Source organism: Talpa occidentalis, unplaced genomic scaffold, assembly GCF_014898055.3.
Source record: "Talpa occidentalis isolate TD23 unplaced genomic scaffold, MPIMG_talOcc4v2.1, whole genome shotgun sequence".
In the NCBI taxonomy this organism is placed as follows: Eukaryota; Metazoa; Chordata; class Mammalia; order Eulipotyphla; family Talpidae; genus Talpa; species Talpa occidentalis.
Window position 1 is genome coordinate 14484576 of NW_026555331.1, and position 20719 is coordinate 14505294.

At 40.5% G+C, this 20719-nt stretch overlaps 1 protein-coding gene across 2 annotated transcripts in view; it reads left to right on the plus strand.

Annotated features, from left to right (window-relative positions):
- Window positions 1-12535: 12535 nt before the first annotated feature.
- Window positions 12536-20719, plus strand: part of ANXA13 (annexin A13) — a 50312-nt gene continuing 42128 nt past the window's right edge. The window contains exons 1-2 of one of the 2 annotated variants that reach the window (XM_037502008.2): window positions 12536-12612; window positions 14964-15086. In XM_037502008.2, the coding sequence (XP_037357905.1) occupies window positions 12598-12612; window positions 14964-15086 (138 nt within the window). In that variant the 5' untranslated portion in view covers window positions 12536-12597. The remainder of the gene's footprint in view (window positions 12613-14963; window positions 15087-20719) is intronic. The other variant, XM_037502014.2, reaches the window with a different exon arrangement.

Sequence of the window (20719 nt, forward strand, 5' to 3'; positions counted from 1 at the left end):
CGCCACCGGGGAGGCCCCAATGTCAGTTTTTTTTTGTTTTGTTTTGTTTTGTTTTGTTTTGTTTTTAATGATGGTTAGGGGCAATGGAGAAGGGTAGGACCAGAGACATGAGAATCACCTGAGAAATGGTTTAAACTACCAATACCCCGACCCACACTGGACCAACGACATCAGGATTCCTCAGTTAGAGCCCATAGTCTGCATATTTTTCAAATATCCTCAGAAGATGCACAGCAGAAGTTGACAACAACTTCCAAAGCCTCTTTGGACCTTAGGTACTCAACAAGCACTTGTTGAAATGAATTTATCAAGAGGAGATTAAACAAAGATGACTTCTAATGTCCATCCTAACTCTACAACTCACTAATTCATTCCTGGCCAATTATAATCTTTTTTTTTTTTTTTTTGCATAGGCAAAATAATACCCCTAATCTAGTTTTTTTTAAATATGAGAAATAAACAGGCATCTATTCAAAATCCGTGGAGACCAAAGAAATAATTTCTCTATTTTTGACAATAGTTGGGAAAGCCATGTGATAAATAATCACACACTTTTGGACTAATATGGAAATGAGTGGAGTTCTGGTTACACAGCAGGCATTGGTCCATGTTAGATCTTTATAGCTTATTTGGGTGTATTGTCACAGTGGCTTAGAACTTGGCTGAAATGAAATATTTTTTGTTTCTGTCTACATTATGTCATTCAAACTTTACAACTTCAGCGACACGTAATTCTCTTAACTGTCTTACAAGAAATACAAGTTTGTCTGGTAGTGTAACCTGTGATTAGGAATTAAACTCCAGTACAGTGAGACTGTTTCATGACCTCCACAAATGAGATCTAAGTGAGAGATAGCACACTTTCTTGGCTACAACTGCAATTAATTCCAGGAAAATATAAATTGTCTTTTCTAGGTCAGGGGTTGTATTGGTCTCTCACTTTACAGAAATATGAAATTCCCTGTTTTAGAACTTATGGAGGTTTAGTTAAACATAGTTAGTGACCATATCTTTTTAGAATTTGATTAGCCTTAATGCATAGTATTTTTTCCTCTTTTTTCTTTCACTCATTCATACTTTTTTTTTTATTTTTAAAGGATACAGAAATTCAACTGAATTGTGTACTTGGTAAACAGTAGATCCAGGGAAAAAAATCAATGAAGAAGCCAGCACCACCCATTTGCCTTTGAGAAGATAAGGATTATTACAGAGAAAGACAATAAAAAAGTCAAGGTTCCTCTTTGCATCTGAGCAAGACTGTATGTAGTCTTTAAAGCCAGGCTCTGTTGAGAAAGTGTTCTCTGAATTATTTTAGTTCCCATTGGCATATCTCGAAGAGAAACAAGAAAGGAAGATGAAATCTTCAAGACGGAACATTTGCTGAATTGAAATCATTGTCCCAATGAGATGACTATTTGAACAGGAAGAGGTTGGATTAAGAGTTTCTTAATTGGTAGATTTAAAACCCTACCTACCACCCATTACCCAGTGGGATGACAGTGTGAGGACAATTAGGTCCACCTTCAGAAATACAGTGGCTACATATTTTTTTTTTTTTGTCTATAGTAAGAGTCATATCTGAACACTTTCAACCCCCAAACAACTGTCAGTTTTTTTTTTTGTTTTGTTTTTTAATAGAGGCATGTTTTTATTTATTTATTTGTTTGTTTGTTTTGTTTATACATGCACTGGGCACAGTTAGAAGCGCGGGAGGGTGAGAGAATTCACCAGAGCCAGAGCGGGGAGCAGAGCAGGCAGAAGGACCGAAGTACACTGCTGAGGGGAGCAGCGGGCGGCAGGAGAGGTCTGCACGCCATGTGGGACCCTCCTCTGGTGGCCGGGGAGCAGCCGGGGATTGAACCAGCGCCGCAGAGGCCGCGGGCAGCTTCGCAACCCAGCGCTCAACCGCTGCGCCACCGGGGAGGCCTCAACTGTCAGTTTTAAAGTAAGCTAAGACTTATTTTCTGTATTCCCTGAAGCAGAGAGATAGTTCTTGTCTATGTTTCTTCTAATAGTATCAGCATTCACATATTCGGATCCCTGGAGCAAGGCATTCATTGATAAAAAGAAATGATGAGGTCCCAACCGCAACTTTCCAAAGGCCCTACATCTACAGGGAGCTCTGAATTCTCCAAAGGATGAAAGTTCCTGTGGGATTCATTTAAACAGATATCCCTGACCTGGGCTACAAAGAGAACAGTGGGAAAGACTGCTTCATGGAGTCCATCAATAGAATTCACACGAAAGATTGCAATTAGTTCCCAAATGTGAAAGAACCACAGAGCAGTTAATCTTGAAACTGAAACCAAAATCCCATTGGAAAATCTCACTCTATAGAGCAGGAAAGAAGATTGGAAGACCCAACGCCTAGAGTCATCCACTTTCCTGATTTTCTTTCTTTTTTTTTTTAAAGATTTATTTATTTATTTATTTATTTATTTATTTATCTATCTATCTATCTATCTATCTATCTATCTATCTATCTATTTATTTATTTATACAAGCACTGGGTACAGTCAGAATCATGGGAGGGTGAGAGAATTCACCAGAGCCAGAGCGGGGAGCAGAGCAGGCAGTAGGACCAAAGCACACTGCTGAGGGGAGCAGCGAGCGGCAGGAGAGGTCTGCGCGCCATGTGGGACCCTCCTCTGGTGGCCGGGGAGCAGCCAGGGATCGAACTGGCGCTGCAGAGGCCGCGGGCAGCTTCACAACCCAGCGCTCAACCGCTGCGCCACTGGGGAGGCCCTTTCCTGATTTTCTTAAGCCAACAACAGAAATAGAGTTAGCAGCTGATTTTGACTTGCTGCTAAATATTGATTTCTGATTCTAGAGAAGGATTGGTTTAATAAAAGGATATATTGTTTTAACAATGTGCTAAGTGGTCTCTATGGCAAGGTGCTATGGTAAGAACAGGGGGCTGCAGCAATGAGTGGCCATGGTCCTTGACTTAAATAGTCTACACTCTAGTAGGAATGAGAATCCAGGCATTTAATTCAGTGGAACACACAGTAGAACACACTGATGGTGACAGGATGATGGGTGGGACAGTGTGATGGGTGGTTCTAGAAGAAAGAAGTGGCTCTTTTGATGAAGGATTCTGGAAGCAATCATGGAGGAGATGGCTTTTTTGAGAGATTTTAATGCCTGCATAGATCCAACAGGATTGGAGGAAAAGATTTTTTTTGCCTTTTATTGATTTGTTTACATTGTATTCATATTTTTACAGTATTTGATTTCTCCCCTCAGCTGTGTAGTCCCTGTAAATATCTCACCACCACATCACCTGTGAACCATCACCATAGTCGCTTGTGGTCTTCCCACCCTTGTTTGGATCCCTGAGAAAAAGATGTTTTGGCTGGTGGCAAGGGTTGATATGGGAGATGCCTGGAGGCAAAGACACACTAAATTAATAAGGGCTGAGTGATGTCTTTGCTAGATTCTGATATTAGTGACATAAATGACCAGAAAACTCCACCTAAGAGATGTCTGTCCTTTCTTAACTGTTCAATATTTTATGATGTAGTAATATTCATGATCCAAATGGTGGATTTTGCATTTAAAATCCTAACAAACATATTCAAATTTATACAAATGAAGAAGCTTGTAATGTCTTATTTTTACATAGATGCCCCCACCCCATTTTCAATAGGACTAAATATATCAAAGAAAGAAATTTAGACTCTCTTAAATATTGAAAAAGGATTGAGGTCTCTTATAGATTTTTGGCAGCTGGTACAGACAGTCGGGGGATTCTAGAACTATAAGACATTGGTTGACTATAGACATTTTATAAGTAAACCACGAAGTTAAAGATTCACCACGTATTACATTGAAAACCAATAACTGGTACAAGTCAGTACCAGCTATTTCTGATATAAGAAGCCAGACACACCTTATACTAACTAATAATGACAGCACAGTGTGACAGAAAACCTAGGAAGGCTGCCAGAGATGCTTAATCACATCATTTCCTCATGCTGCTGATTACTCCGGGCTCCGCACTGACTGAGGCACTTCAGAATTCTCTAGACCAGTATTACTCAGCACTGGGAAATGTCTGGAGACAGTTTTGGTTGTCGCAAGTGGAAAAGAGGCTATTACCATTTGATGGGTAGAGGCCAGGGAAGCTGCCCTAAAATCCATGGGACAGTCACCCTCACCCTCCCCATCTCCTGTGCACACACACACACACCCATACACACACACCCATACACCCACACACACAGTATCTGATCCAAAATGTCAGTAGTGCTAATATTGAGAGCTCTCCTCACACTACACACCACTTGACATTAAAATGACTACTCTAACTGCATCTACCCCCAAAGCCTGACTCTGAATCCTAAACCAGTTTGAAGATTTTCAGCGCATCCGTGTAAAAGAATCCACATCCACCCTAACCATGCAGTTGTCAGGTGGAGAGCACTAGTGGCTAGAATTCCAATCATTTGACTGTTTACTGAGTGAGCACTGGTCCTCTAATCACTCTGTACCTTAGTTTCTCCACCTCTAAAATGGGGAATAATGTAATAACTGGCTCATAAAATCACTATCATATAAACAAATGAAAAGGCCTTAGAACAGGGTCTGATGCCTATCACCAAACAAATGTAAACTTTCATATTGCTATTATTACTTGGAACAAAGAGAATGTAAAGTTTGCATTTATCTAGGCAAGTTACAGAAGTTCAATCATTTGTCTAATTTATAATTTCCAAGTTCCAGCTAAACTATCACTGATTTGAGATTTTCCTTTAATTTGTCACACCTCATACTCTTCATAAGTTTTTGTCACTCTCAAGTTGCAGATCTTCACTGTATTTTCCCTAGTACCCATAAAATAATGCCAAGCCATTAAAGCAAAATGTTTAATGTGCCATAAAAAATCAGCTCATGAGCTGATTTTGGGATGATACCAATATCATGATGGGATGATACCCAAGCTCTTTCTTATGGACTTGGGTCATTCATTTGGTTCAACATCTAAATATCTCATAAATCTTGCTCAGAGGCAGAGTTTACCCCCCATCAAAGAAGCTATAAATGTCAAATAATCTCTTTCCCAGCTACCTTTGTGGCAAAGGCATGAGACTGTGACCCCAGCTTCAACAGACAGGCTGGTACCTGAGACTGAATCCCAAAAAGCAGACTCTAAGCAGATCCTCTGGGTTTCAACAAGCCCAACTGCCCCCACTGTGGTGGCAGGGATTTCTCCCTGCTCCCAGATTACCCGATATTGAGTGAATCCCCAGAACTGCAAACTCAAATGCTCCAGGGACTAGGCAAGTTATAAAAATAAGACACAGGAGCCAGGTCAGGAGGGGAGCACTCCAGCACCCCACTTCATCCAAAGAGGGCATCCTCTATTTGTTTCCATGTGCAGAGATAAGCCCTATACCACTGGAGCTGATTTTTCAAGAGTAACAGGAATTCCGAGTTTTGTGTGAAACTGATGGTCAGTCCTTAAAAAAATCAATCAAAACTCCACTGTGTGTGCACACTGATGGGTTTCAGTCTCCAGACCACCTACAGGTAGACTCCAGAATGTTCTTTTATTTTCTCACCTCTCACCTCCCACACAGTGGGAAAGTTGAAAGGAGGAGAACTTAAGACAGCCTCTCTTACCCCAGTAATATTGATAAGACTTTGAAACTTATTAAGTACTAATTTCATTGGTAATAATGTTAGCAATAATATAATTAATATTAATAAGTAGCATGAATACTTAATAACAACTTTACTTAATATTATCACATTGAATCCTCTCACCTCCCCCCCCCACACACACACCTCTGGCCTGTACCCTAGTACTTATATGCATCAATCAATCAATCTTTAAAAAATAATATTAAGTAATAATAAGTAACTACAATATTGGTAAGATTTCCAGGCTCCCATTTTCTCCATGAGTCTTCCAAGTAGAAGTCTTACTCCTGGAATATAAGCAAGTTCATGTCTCAGTATTTTCACTCAGGTTGTTTCATCTCCCTTTATCAACCTCAGTTTGCACAGCTATACCTTCTTTTTTGTTGTTGTTTTTTTAAATCAATTTTATTTTTTGTTTCATTTTTATTTTTTTTATATACCCTATTTTTTCATCTAATTCCTATTCAAGGGTCACCTTCTGGAGGCCTTCCTGATTTCCTCCCCATCCCATACACTTTAGGTTAGGGACCCTCTAGCACCTAAGGACAATATTCCAGACATTTAATAGTACAAGGTTGTAGCCTCGATTCTCTAGAAAACAGACAGATAAAGATTATATAGGAGGATACAATCCCATAGCAGTAAAAGAGAGAGGGGAAAAGAACAGGAAAAGACAAATAGCTAATATGAAATAAAGGATGCTGTGCTCCTGAGTGGGCACAAAACCTGCCACCTCACCTCTGTCTGGGCACCCCTTAACCAGTCAAGCTGACCATGCAATGAATCATCACAACACCTGCCAATCCAAAGTGCCCATCCCCTCTGGCCTCTCAGATGCCTTGCTTCTCTCAGGTGCCCCAGGACAGCCTCGCCCCGTGCAGATGCTGCAAAGAAAATCCGCCCAATGAAAAACTCTGCGTTGCATGTAATATCTGCAGCTAGGCAGCTGGGATTGTAATAGTGTGGTGCTGAGTGAGGCTCACATGCCTGCACCGTGCAGGGACTTTTCTGCAAGGGGATGTCTGGGTGTCTCTCCGGTCACATAAACAATGTTCCTTTAAATGATCCTTATGGACCAATTGGCTTTACACACTTGCCCCGAGTGGATCACCAGAATTCCCTGATGTCACTGAATCAACAATAAATGAATATTTTTAAATAGAAAATATTCTATATGGAATTCACATGAGATTTTTATATCTTCTAGGGGCAAAAAGTGTCTTTTTTACTTATTGCTGTTCAATTTGTGCCTCCACTTCGAACATCATTACCTTTTGTCTGTGTGTTTGTTCTCTCAGCTGGGAACATAGCACCCGGCTAGATATTATCATCTCTCACTGATCATTTAGCTCCGTAAACATAATACAAAACAAAAAAATAAAAGGTTTCATGCTTTCTAGACACTTAACATATGTCCCCAAAGTGCCAAACTTTTAACTTGCTCTTTTCAAGGACATGATAAATTTAAAAGCATGATTAAAAGGAGGATATTTAAAAATGAAGCTCCAGCAATAAATGAAGCCACTGTATCTAAACTACAACTTAAATTCCTTGTAATGTTTGATGCCATTAAAATGAAATAATACTTTGAAAATAATAATAAAATATATTCAGTGAGCCTTAAAAAAAGAATTCTGTCTCTAAAAGTTGTCTTCACTGCCAGGAGCGGTTAGGAAGGCTTAGTCACTTGTTTGCAAGTGATGTGTAACTTTCAGCACTTCGCCCTTTTGGCAGTTCCATGTTCTAAGTCATATTGGTCACCAGGCAATTTATTAGCTTCCTGTTCTGTTAATTATTTATTGCTTATCACTATGCATGACTTACAGTGCAATTTTCTATCTCTCTTTAAGATAGTTTGAGAATTTTCATAAGACCTGAAAGGCAGGCTGTAAAAAGATTTTTCTGGAACTGCATTCCCTGGTCTACCTTTACCAGGTGCAGAGCATCAAATAAAGCTTAATCAGACTCCTGAGGGGGAGCCCACACATGTTGTGTTCTGGAGAGAGCCAAGGACCTCAGAACAAATAACTTTCAACATGTACCTTCTTTATAAAAGTTCAGGTCTTAAAGTCAGACAGTAACATAGAGCCAAAATGTGGGGGAGTTCAAAAGACCAGGGACACTTATCTCAGGCATCTTAGTCAGCATGTATCCTTGTAAAGTAAAATTTTATTCATAACAAAGCACAGGCTTTAAGAGGCTGTAAAAGTAATAGTCTATAAATGGGAAACTCACATCTTGCTACGGACGCTGTGCCACCCAGCATCGCGACACGAAACATCAGAAATAAAATGATTCTTTTGCACATGAACGCAGGCAAGGCTGAACTTAGGCAAATTTTTGGAACAATGAAATGTATTTCATCAATGTTAATGAGCTTTAATAAGCAAGGGCCAAATGACCTGTTCCACGTGGAATCTTAGAATCAAAGTAGCCTTAAGATGGAAAGATCCTTACAAGGATGATCATGGAGATTATCCCAAAGCATTTCTTTTCTTTTTTTTTGGGGGGGGGGGCACCCTCGCCAGTGGCTGGGGATTGAACCGGCGCTGCAGAGGCTGCGGGCAGCCTCGCAACCCAGCGCTCAACCACTGCGCCACCAGGGGAGGCCCACTCCCAAAGCATTTCTAAGTAAAAATTATATTAAATGCAAATTATACAGCATAATGCATTTGCTGTGAGATTCATAGCAACTGATGATTTTTTTTTTTTTGGATGTTCTATTAGTATCCCAGAGCTGCTATAACAAAGTACCACAAATTGGATACAACTGAAATTTATTGTCTCACAATTTTGGAAGTTTTAAGCCCAAAATCAAGTGTTGGTGGGACCATTCTTCCTCTAAAACCTGGAAGGGAGAACTCTTCTTGGGATCTTACTGGATTTAGTGGTGGACATTAGTCCTTGGTGATGCTTGGTTTGCAGCTGAATGACTCGAATCTCTGTTTCTCTCACCATATGATCTTGTCCTTGCTTGTCTGTCCTGACATGGCATTTTCCTTTTCTAACAAAGGCACCAGTTTTAAGAAGTTCAGATCCACCCTAATGGCCTCATCTTCACTTGGCTATGTCTGCAAAGGTCCTATTTCCTAATAAAGTCACAGTCACAGGTACTAAGGGTTAGGACCTCAACATGTATTTGGGGGTACGCTCTAACCCCTAGCTGATGTATAAATAACTTTTTTGGAGAAGAGTTAAAATTTAACCATGGTGGGCAATAAAAAGGGTGAGATTCATATATACTTGCTATTGAGACTCACAACGATAGAAGGAGGTTTGGACTTGCCTGGCATCACTACTTTGAGAACCACCAACATGCAAGAATGTAAAGGAATAGGTTCAGTCAAGCACAGGAAGATACTAGGCAGCTACTGTAATAATTTAGAATCATTAGACATGTATATGACACACAAAAAAACAAACCCTCCCATCTTTCTGCTTGTGCCTACTTCCCCCCATCATGTCTTCCCTCTCTTCTTTGCCAGGAAGTTCTTCTTCTCCCCTCTCAGACCCTCTGGGTCTCCAACCAAGATTTCCTCCCAGAAATGGCACGTGGTCCCAGGAATTCCCTTTCCTGTCCTCAAGCTACTCTTACTTGAATGATCCCAGCTACTCTCCACTACCTATCCAGTTGCAGAAGGAGACAAGGGGGAAATGACACTGGGAATTGTTTTGTTTTGGCCAAATCCAAACTTGCCTATGAGTAAATTAAATAGTCAAGAGGTGGCTATGGTGGTCTTGACCTAGAAAAATAAAAAGGTGTGTCAGCTTCTTACTTAGTCACCAAGCTTTCTATCTTTCACATTCTGAGCCATAAACTATATTTCATCTTTAACTATGCCTATCAGTAACATGGCACCTTCGCCAGAACATATCTCCATCAAAATGGCCTGTTCCTCTTGAACTTTGAGCTTCAACAACCTGGGGCAGGAAAGGGCGGAGGAGAGAGAGACATCACAAATGAAGCTCTCTGGGTGGGGGATGGTCAGTGACGCAGAAATTGTAAAGCAGAGGTGAGCCAGGGAGGATTTGGCCCTGAGAATAAAGGCAGTGGCCTCTAGAGCACTAAAAAGTAATGGTGAATGATCAAAGTGTTCGTCGTTAACTAACTGTCTTGCCCCTATTTGTCACTGTCAGCTCCTGGAGCAGAGTTTTATCTGCTCACCACTGTAACCCCAGTGCCCAGCGCTTGCCTGGCACACAACAGACTCCTGTCTCTGACCATCTCCTCTAGTTTGCAAATCTCTTTCTTATTTTTGAATCTTATCATAAACTAAGAACATCTGGTCTAGAACAAGTTCTCACCAATGATGGGTTCCTTCTTATCCTTTGGCTCACAGCTTAATGTTTAGCTCCTTGAAGAGCTTTATCTATATAAAGTAAATTACACACACACACACACACACACACACACACACACCATGTTGGCCTCCATTATAGCATCTTGCTTATTTTATTCATAGCCAACACACTATTTGTAATTATTTCTCTTATAGCTCCTTTACTTGATGGTAACATCTTGGAGGAGAAATTTTATATTCAGCTTGTGAAATGTGGTAGCCTAAGCAACTAGCCCAACAAAGCATTCAATAGATAAAAATAAAAAGAAAAATAGAGTGAAAACAGATGATCAGAATTTAATAAACTTATCAGAATTTTACCACTAAGCTATGTGACATTTAAACATAAAAAAGATCACATCTTAGATGAGAAGGGAAAGGTGAATTATGTAGTAACTACCTAGAGTCAATTGAAAAACCAAAATTAAAGACAAATTCATCCTTCCTTTCGCTATATAAAAATCAACTTGAATGTGGCAAAGATGTAGACCTTAAAAAAGACACCATTAAAAGAACTTGAAGAAAATGTAAAAGAAGTTTTAACCATCTTAATACAGAAATGTTTTTCTAAGCAAGCCAAAGGAGAAAAGATTGATATATTCAAAGTCACAAAACAAAAACCTCTTCATATACTTACTCAAAATGAAATCATAGTAAAAAGACAAAAAAAAAGAAAGGATTAGGGTCAAAATAAGGGGGTGCAATTGTATGGGGAATATAACCAAAATGAAAATGCATACATTGTGCAAAAATGAAAAATGATGTAAGAATAATATAAAATAAAATATTTTAAAAAAGGAAAGTCATCATTATACTTGACAAAGACCTAGATTATATTATGTTGCTACAAATAAATAACAAGAGACAAATAATAACTCAAACTAAAAATAAAGAACATAAAAAAGACCACAGGAAAATGTATACAATTGACATTTAAAGAATGGGAGACATGATTTGACAAATACGAAAAGAAAGTAGTGTAGTTAAACTGTGAGATAACTATTTTTCATCTTTGAAATTCACAGAAATGAAAAAGTTTAATAAGGTTTAGTATTGACCAGTAAGTAGGGAAATGAGCACTGGCAGATCATCTTATTGGGATTATATATGGTTGACCCTTGAACAACATGATTTGAATGTGGGGCTCCACTTAAATGTGACTTTTTTTTTCAACCCACAGGTTTGACTTTTCCAGATTCAACCAGTCATGAATGTGAGGAGACTGTTTATAAGGGACTCGAGCATCCATGGATTTCAGTACACTTAGTGGTCCAGAAACCAAACCCCCATTGACATCAAGGACTGCAGTTAAGTTTTGGGAGAGTCAGAAGTTTTACCCAAGTTTTCTACTGCACAGGGGTCAGCACCCCTAAGCACCAGCCACGTCCCCTCTTGTTTGAGCGTCAACTATATTTTACCTTGGCTCATGGGTTGGCTCATGGGTTCATGAGGTTGAGCGTCAACTATATTTTACCTTGGCTCATGGGTTGGCTTGTGGGTTGGCTCATGGTTGGCTCATAGGTTCAACTGATCTTTGATAGTAGTTGAGCAGTTTTATGTCTCTGCAGAGGACAAATTGGCAACATGTATTGGAATTTTAAATGTATGTAATCTTTGACCAGAAATGCCATTCTAAAATTTTACTCTACAGATAAATACACACACATATATGCAAAGGTACATAAAGTGAAGATATTTATGCAAAAAAAAACCCCATCAATAGGTGGACTGACAAAAGTAAGGTTTAGTTCATTCCCACAACTGATTAACATGTGCCAAGGTCATCTATTTCTCTAGCATATGAAGTACACAGGTACAGGAACAGAATGTACTATACAAATTCATTTGTTCATGAAAATAATAATAATAATAAAGGCCAGCAATAGATAGATAGATAGATAGATAGATAGATAGATACATAGATACATAGATAGATACATAGATAGATGGTACATACATACATACATACATAGACAGGCAGACATAGTTGTTCATGGCTACCATTTTGTCTTCCATTTCTGGAAGAACTTACAAGAAATCTACAGGGGGAACAACTAGGAGGTTAGTAGGCTTACTTTTCATGGTATCTTTTCATATTTTTTAATGCATCATCTGCACATATTTCATAATTTAAAAACTAGCTAGATCAAGAATAATGTTAGCATAACTCAATGTGGCCTTCAAGAGATTCTCTGTGATAATAATAGTGATGTTAGTAAAACAGTAAATTTTCCATTCTTATTCATGTTTTTATTGTTACCAGCTATAAAACGTTAAACAAACACCCATGAGAATAACTCTCAATAATTCAGGGCTGAGACAAGGTTAGCCCTTTCATTGTAAGTAAGTTGTTCAACTTCAAAAGTCTACACTTGATCTATTAATAAATATTGTATTTTAAAAAGATGGTTTCCCAGGCAGCTGGGGGTAGTTTAAGCTAATTTGTAGCCATCGCCACTCCCTACCCATCCCAACAATGTATTCAAATTCAATGCCAAAAGTTACTTATTAAACTCAAGAGATATTATGTCCTGGGAAAACCATTATAAACTGCCCTGTCAGAGAACTGATCCCTTAATGAAGTGCGAGCAGCTATCTCAGAAAAACGAAAATGGGCAATCACCATGTAAGTATCTATTGCCTTTTGGAATCCAACAAATTCTTAATTTGGGCCAGCATGCAAAGAAATTTAAACTAGGAAATCATGACTGATACTGTTAAATTTTATCATTGTGATTACCCTTCAGGGTTGGTTTTGCTATAACTGGCTTTTAAAATGTATTTGGAATATATTTTTGGTCTGTTAGTCAAAAATCTCTTAAGAAGGGCTAAAGAGAAATGTTTTATACAATTTGGTAAATGGTTCCTTGTAGAGAGAAAACGGTTGGAATGTATCTGCAGAATGTGGCTAAGGCAGCTAGTTTGTAGCAAAGTTGCACAAAACTTCACAGACTTCTGAGTTTTGTTTGGAAAAGAGGTTCACATTGAAATATATGAGTAGATCAAAGTTAAAAAAAGAAAAGTAGTTTGGATTGAAAGGGGAAATATTTTAGTTATTTCTAAACACCATGGAACACCTAGGTGTTTGCAAATATCCATGGAATTGATATTTTGCCTTTCTTCTGAAATGGCTAGCCTCACGTGAATAGCGTGTCTATAAACCATTCATGATTGAATCAGACGAAAACACCACCAGGTAGAATGAGCCATGCACAAGGCAGGTCTCAGCTGAGTCTTGGTTTTTACCTTGATGAGTATGTACAGCTTGACAATATGAATTTTAAGAAGGTTTTGCTACACCTGCTGTTGTTTCCGAGGAAAGGGTGATTCGTGGTGTGTACACCGGGAGCCAAGATAGTAACACTCCAAAATTTTCAGTAAACTTTGTTGATCGGGTTTCTTTTTCCCGTTTGCTATAAGTTTAACTCACACTCGGATATTCACAAATCTACAAACAGCTTCCCTATGAAGCATGGTTTTAAAAATGACCTGTGAATAACAAGTGAGTCATGATGAAGAGACTCCCCTTCAGTAAATCTTTCAGAGAAACACAAACTTAAGATGCTTTAAGATGCTTCTGACAGAGGCAGAGGATCCCAGGAATAACCAGTGACCCTGCAGGGTAAGGAAAAATGTCAGGCTTTTCTGCCCTCCCGCCATCAGGATAGATGATGGATCCCTGCGGTCCTGAATGCATGCCTGATGGCGGGCGCCTGGAGTAGGGTGTGGGCATAGGTAGATGGGATTCATCTGGGCTGAGACTGGGCTTTTAAGGGCGGCGTCTCGGGGACGCCAGCAGAAGCTAAAAGAGAAGCCAAGAGCAGAGAAGCAGAGAGAAGGCCGGAGAGCCCAGAAAGAGTGAAGACATACTGGGGGCTGGGAGGCCTGCCAGCCTCCCGGCCCCCCAGCGCCCCTGCCTGCCGTGTACCTGGTAATCCCAATAAAAACCCTGGAAAAACCACTGAGGACTCTTATTCCTCCTTTACCCGGTCTGCTGGATCATAGAAAACCTGCTCAGTGATCATTCCTGCCCTTTACAGACCCCCACACTAGTTGCTAAGGAAGGACGCTTTTTTTATCCCTTGAAAGTCAAGCCCACAAGCAGCTGGCCATTGTAAATGGTATCACATTTTTTTGTTGTTGTTAGATTTCCTTAATGCTCTTCTTTTTTTTAATTAATTTATTTATTTTAAAATAAATTTTATTTTTATATGCCCCATACAATTGCAATCCCCTTATTTTGACCCCAATCCCTCCCCTCCCGCCCTCTACCCCCCATAGAGTGTCTCTGGTTCATAGTTTTTTGTTGATTTTGATTTTCACTTTCTTAAAGTTATTCATTTTCCTGGTCCCTTATTTAAGTTTTCTAGATTCCTGCTGTGAGTGAGACCATCCGGTATTTTCCTTTTTCTTTCTGGCTTATTTCGCTGAGCATGATCCCTTCCAGCGCCATCCATGTTGCTGCAAATTGCATGTGTTTATCTTTTTTGAATGCTGAGTAATATTCCATGGTGTATATGTACCACATCTTCTTGATCCAGTCATCTATTTTTGGGCATTTGGGTTGTTTCCAAAGCTTAGCTATTGTAAACAGTGCTGCTATAAACATAGGGGTGCAGGTGCTCTTTGGAATGGATGTTTCTGTGTCCTTTGGGTAAATACCTAGGAGTGAAATTGCTGGATCATATGGAAGCTCTATGTTTAGTAGGTCAAGAAATCTCCACACAGCTCTCCATAGTGGTTGGACCAGTTTGCACTCCCACCAGCAGTGCAGGAGAGTTCCTTTTTCTCCACACCCTCGCCAACATTTGTTGTTGCTAGTTTTTTTAATATGTGCCATTCTCACTGGTGTAAGATGGTATCTCATGGTAGTTTTGATTTGCATTTCCCTGATTACAAGTGATGTTGAACAGTTTTTCATATGCCTGTTGGCCATTTGCATTTCCTCTTTTATGTATTTCTGTTTTGACTCCTCAGAGCCAGTCTTATTGCCTCTCAGAAGGCAGTCAACAGCTGCCCAAGGGGAACACCCAACCCTCAGCAGCCGTGCAGCCTCTCAACCACCTGGCAGGGAGTGGAGAGCCAGGGACCCAACAGCCTGTAAGCACTTTATTTTCCCTCCAAATCATAGGTACCAGCAGGCTCTCCTGTGGGCCTGCATTATTAACCAATGGCTTGTCATATTGCACCCTCGACCACCCTGCCTTTGAAAGTGTCCTCACTGGGCATTGCTTCCAAACAGGCAAAATATTCCCTGGAAACTTGTTTGTTGTGCTATTTACAACTGATATAAAATTTGGCCTGGGGACTCATCTTATGTCCCCAATAGTGTCCCCTTCACAGTGCCTTCGAATGTTGAGCCTGATGCCATGCTATGACATTTTCAAAAATAGCGACAGAATTGCATGTGCAATTCCAAATAAGGAAATGCAGACTCTTTTTAAAGAGCAAACATTGTCTCCCCAGGATCTCAGTTATTTGCATGAGATCGTGACTTGAATTTGCAGAATTCGTAGTTTTGAAACAACACAACTGAAACAAATTTATAGCTTAAATGGAGTAAAATACAAGTTGGTGATGTGCAAAGGTTTGTGACTGATAGAGTGTCACAGACAATGTTATTTTTCAGAGATTAAATGGCTGTGTTCAATGTAAAGATGCCTCTGCTGGCCATAATGAAGTTTCTTTCAAGTTGCAGCATATCTAAACTGTGATGTGGTATGTGACTTAGTCCTCCAGTCATGTGTCTAATCTACTGAGAAAGCTTTGTTTCCAAGACTCCCTGTAATACAGTTGGATCTTCTCTGGCCTCAGCTGCATGATTTTTATAGTAAACTTGCCTTGGTTCTCTGTCCTTTTAGCACTAGTCCAGGACAATGAGAGCATATCTACTAGGTATGCAGACAACCATAAATAGCAATACAAATGAAGGCATTGAAATCATGTGCTAGTCCTTGATCATTTAAGGATCCACAAACTGCCTTAACTTAATGTTTAAGTTTTTCACAGCATCAAATATACTATTTAAAAATTCTTCTGAAAGAGTTTTGGATCTCCCAGAACATGTTCATTGACCAGGGTCCACAAGTAACTCTTTGACAAACACTTCTAAAGTCAATATTGACCAGGAAATTACATTTTCCAAAGTACTATGATATGGAATACTAAGTAATTTTAAAAACTGAAAATTACTTTTTTGCTTTCCCCAAACCTTATGTCGTTGCTTAACCTTTTTTTTTTTTTTTTTTTTTGAATGGAAGGCCTCATGTTTGTGAGTGCCTAAGTAGAGCATAACTCAGATACTGGATTATTATCATTTGCTAAATCACACAGTACTCAGTGTTTGCTTAGCCTGGAGGGCACATCCGTGGAGCACAATGCACTTTCTGTGCAGACAGAAAAATAAGATCACAGAAATATCTGCTTACAGTTTAGCTTAGTGACTCTTCTATTGTGTTTTCAAGAGAATCACTATCTAGAGGAAAATAGAGAATTGAGATAAATGTTAAGATAACTTTGCCATAAGAGGGTGGCTGTAAGGTATGGGCAGGGCACTAGGAAGGGAGCAAGATTTAGAAGAGCCGTGGGTATAGGGGGAAATAACAATCACAAACTCAAGAGGACTGGTGAATTCTGGGACATCATTTCCAAGACTGATGGAGTAGAAAGGCACTTTCAAGACATGAAACGGGCCCAGACAGCTTTGCTACTCAGCACACGATGCCTGGGCTGCTGGAAGCATCCAAGTTGCCTGAGTGCTTATTAGAAAAGCACAGTCTTGGGTCCACCCAGGATCTGCACTGTAACAAGATCCTCAAGTGATTTTGAATTAAGGAATCGCTGAACTGAGGACAAACCCTCCAGCTTGGCTCCACATTGGAAGCACCTGATGAGTTCTAAACCCACCAATACCCTAACCTTGCTCTCAAAGAGTCTGAATTGATTGACCTGAGCACTGGCATTTGTAGATGTTCCTTAGGTGACATGACTGCCCAGCAGTTTAAGAAACGTGACCTGGAACCCATCTCTCCATACAGGACAGTTCAGCGCATTGCTCATCGAAGTAGTTGTCAAAGTGAATGCCCATAAATGAAAACTGACCTATAAATGTTAGGACATCTGCTCAGTGCCCAGCCATGGTGTTTGTGAACTCCCATGTTTACAACTTGCTTGTGCCAATATTTAGCCAATGTAATAATTGTCTAAAATGGAGCACAGTTTTAGACCTGTAGCAGGTGAGCTCAGATGAGTTGGATTGGGACCATTTAGAAGCTACTTGACAGGTAGGAAGAGGGTTAGAATCCTGAGAAAATGAAGCAGTGGAGGCAGATAGAAAAAATGCCTGGGAATTTGGGATAAACGTTAAGTCTGGTTTGAACCAGGAGTGTGCATTCAACTATGATCCCCAAACCCAAAGAACCTTGGTGAACCCCAAACCCCTTGTTTCTGCTAGACCATGCAGTCTCTAATCAGGAAATCCTTCCTCCTAAAAAGCTAGTCCTTCAGAATACCCCTGGAGCATAAGAGAGAACAAAGAGGGTTAGCGCAAAGCTTACCTTCTACTTTGAAAGACAAGTCTCCCATTCAAAGTTTAGCTACATTGTAGACACATTATACAGTCTGGGCTTTGGGGGTTTCTTATCTATAGTAGATAAATCATTTTTAAGGAAGTGGAGGGAAAGGTTGCCAAGGACAAATATACTAACAGGAAAAACGTAAACTGAAAAAAAAAAAGACACAAGAACCAAATCCATAGGCGCCTGTGGCCACTTCCTGCAGGGAATGGAATCTTGGCTGCTCTGCTCTTCCTCCCAGGGTTCATCATCAGCACAGCTAGAGGTTTAAAGGGGGCCTCGGGATTCTACTAAGAATCCCAAATATATTTCGTCCTCACAACAATTCTATGAGGGATATACTATTATTATCCCCCCTATTAAATATGGGGAAAATAAAGCAAAGAGGAGTCAGCTAATTTGTCCAAGGTTGATAAGAAACGAAGCATGGATTTGGATTTAGTTAGAAGTTTTTTTACTTTGGTTCAATAAAGTGTCACACCTGCTAAAAGCGGGTATTAATGCATATAAGAACTGGGGTGTGGGCCAGAGATGCTGGGTGGAGAGGGTGAGAGGCTTCACCAGAGACAGAGTGTGGAGCAGAACAGGCAGACTGACTGAATACACTGCTGAGGGGAGCAGCGGGCAAAACAGGAGAGATCTGCTGTGCCACGTGGGTAGCTCCCTGGTCGGGGATTGAACTCGTGCTGCAGAGGCTGTGGATTGCTTCATAGTGCTGAGACTTAACCCCTTGCACCACCAGGGAGGCCCTCCTAAATGAGTCTTAATTAAACCAATGCTTTGCCCAGCTGCATTCTAAATCTCTATAACCAGTCACATTGGGTGGGTAAGTTCCTAGCATCTGAATTTAAAACTCTCCAGGTTGTTCTAATGTCTCCAAAGTTGAGAACCATGGGTCTAATGTCAGATAATCTTGTATTGTGGTTCCCAGATATAGGCCTCAGACCAGCATCATTGGTGTAACCCAAAATTTTGTTAGGAATGAAAATTATTCAACTCCACCCCAGATCTACTGAACCAGAAACTCTGGGGGTAGGACCCAGAAACTGCCTTCATTATTCCTCCAGGTGATTCTGAAGTTCATTTAAATGGGAGAGCCACTATTGGGCCAAAAGCCTCGCATGGACCCAAACCAGAGCTGTGCCCCAGCTTTTACTAGGCAGCACCCCCACTGCTCAGCCTACAGAGATGCAAGATGATAGTGTTTAAAGCCTACAGCCACATGCCCCCTCCCCAGGCCTCTTGCACAGAATGCAACCCCGAGAACTGTGCCCCTTCTGTTCCTCCCACCCACCCCAGGCTGCCCTCTCCTACCTCCCTCCCTGGACAGAGCCTGAACAAGCAGCAGAGAGGTAGGGAGCCCCTCTCCAGCCTCAGTGAGTCCAACATTCTCTTTTAGAGAAACTACCATGTTCTACAGACACAAAGAGGAATAATATAAAAGACCATAGTCCATGCCCTCAAAGTAGCTCACCATCTGCAGGCAGGCCAACAAATAAATAATTACAATGACATGTGATGGAGGCACTAAGGGAAGCGTGTCCACCACTACAAAGCATAGAAGTTGGACAGTGGGGAGTGATTCTGGGCAGGAGAAATGAGCAGAGGAGGATTCCTACATGCAAAGGGGCATTCTTTGCAGAGCAGAAGCTTGTGCCATGAGGCACAGAAGCTGGTGGTGCTCGCACGTAGAGCTTGCCAAGCACTGGGCACATTGCACAGCGATGGCTGTGGGGGCCTACCCTCTCCCCCAGCCTGTGAGCTTCTGCAGGGCAGACACTGCTGCATCCCTGGGATTTGACACAGAACCTGAGCTCCATACATATTTTTGATAGAAAGATCAATGAGCAGGAAGTGGTGACAGGAGATAAGACTAGCCAGGTTCTCAAGAGTGAGACCCAAAGGCCCTGAATGCTGTGCAAAGTGTATTGGTTTGCTGGGGCTTCTTCGTGAACTGCAAACTGGAAGACTAAAAACAATGGAAATTTATTCTCTCAAGTAAGTTTGAGAGTCATGGACTTCCTCCCTGGACCAACGGGGTGGTCAGGGTTGGCCTTACATATCCTTGGGATGGGGGGGGGTATTGCTTTACCAGTATTCCTTTGTTCTAGCTGTTATTTTATTAATGGTACTTTGACTACAAGTATTACTACTACTATTCTTGGATGGACTGAAATACAATGAGAACAAAAACTTGAAAATCAGACAGAAAGGCAGTACATGAATTCACTTTTCTGCTGATGGAGGTTTGAATGTTTGTGGTGGGGATGAAAAGGAAGACAAGAATGTTAAAAGGAATTCTAAAGAAAAAAATGAATAGGAATTCTAAAGAAAATAATGAATAGGTTTGGATCAAATATATATTTAAACTCTATTACGCAGGAAAGAATAGCATTCATTGTTTTGATTCTGATTGAGACAGAAATTTGCTCAAAGCAAAATTAGCTATTTCACCCTGTTTCCTTTTCAGCAAATCAGAACTTGTCCACATATTCTTGGTTATGCCTTACATACACCATTCAATGCTGTCACAGTCCAGTTCATTCCCGACTGTTTTCTCTTCTCAATTCCATCTGCCCACTTATCACTGACTCTTGAGGATCTCAGAGTACACTCGCTAGCTTCTTTTTTTTCCTGCAAGCAATGAATCCCAAGTTCATACTCTCATTGAGTTGGCAAAGAAACAGTCTTTGGCAATAGAAAAAGGAAATGGATAATTCTTTTCTAATGAGAAAAGTGCTTCATTTTTCATAACTCTTGAAGGCATGTTTCCTTTCATGCTTGAGAAATAGCCATCATCACCCCACAGCCACCCTATCCTCCAAGTTCACTTGTGTTGAGGCAATACAGCAGTAATTGGATATCTGGAAGTTTAACACTCTTCAGAGGTCTCTAACTCCCAAAACAATCTATGTACAGTCTCAAAGCAGACAGTTATTTCCCCCAGATCACAAAATCTTGTTTCCAGACAATGCATGTTTTTCTGCCACTAACTGAAACTGAGTTCTCCAGCCCAACATATTACTAAAGGGCTCCTAAGAATAATCAATCAAGGCTACAATGCCCACAATTGTGATACAGAAAATGGAGCAGGATGGTCTCCCTGGTGGTGCAAAGGGTTAAGACTCAACCTATGAAGCTATCTGTAGCCTCTGTAGC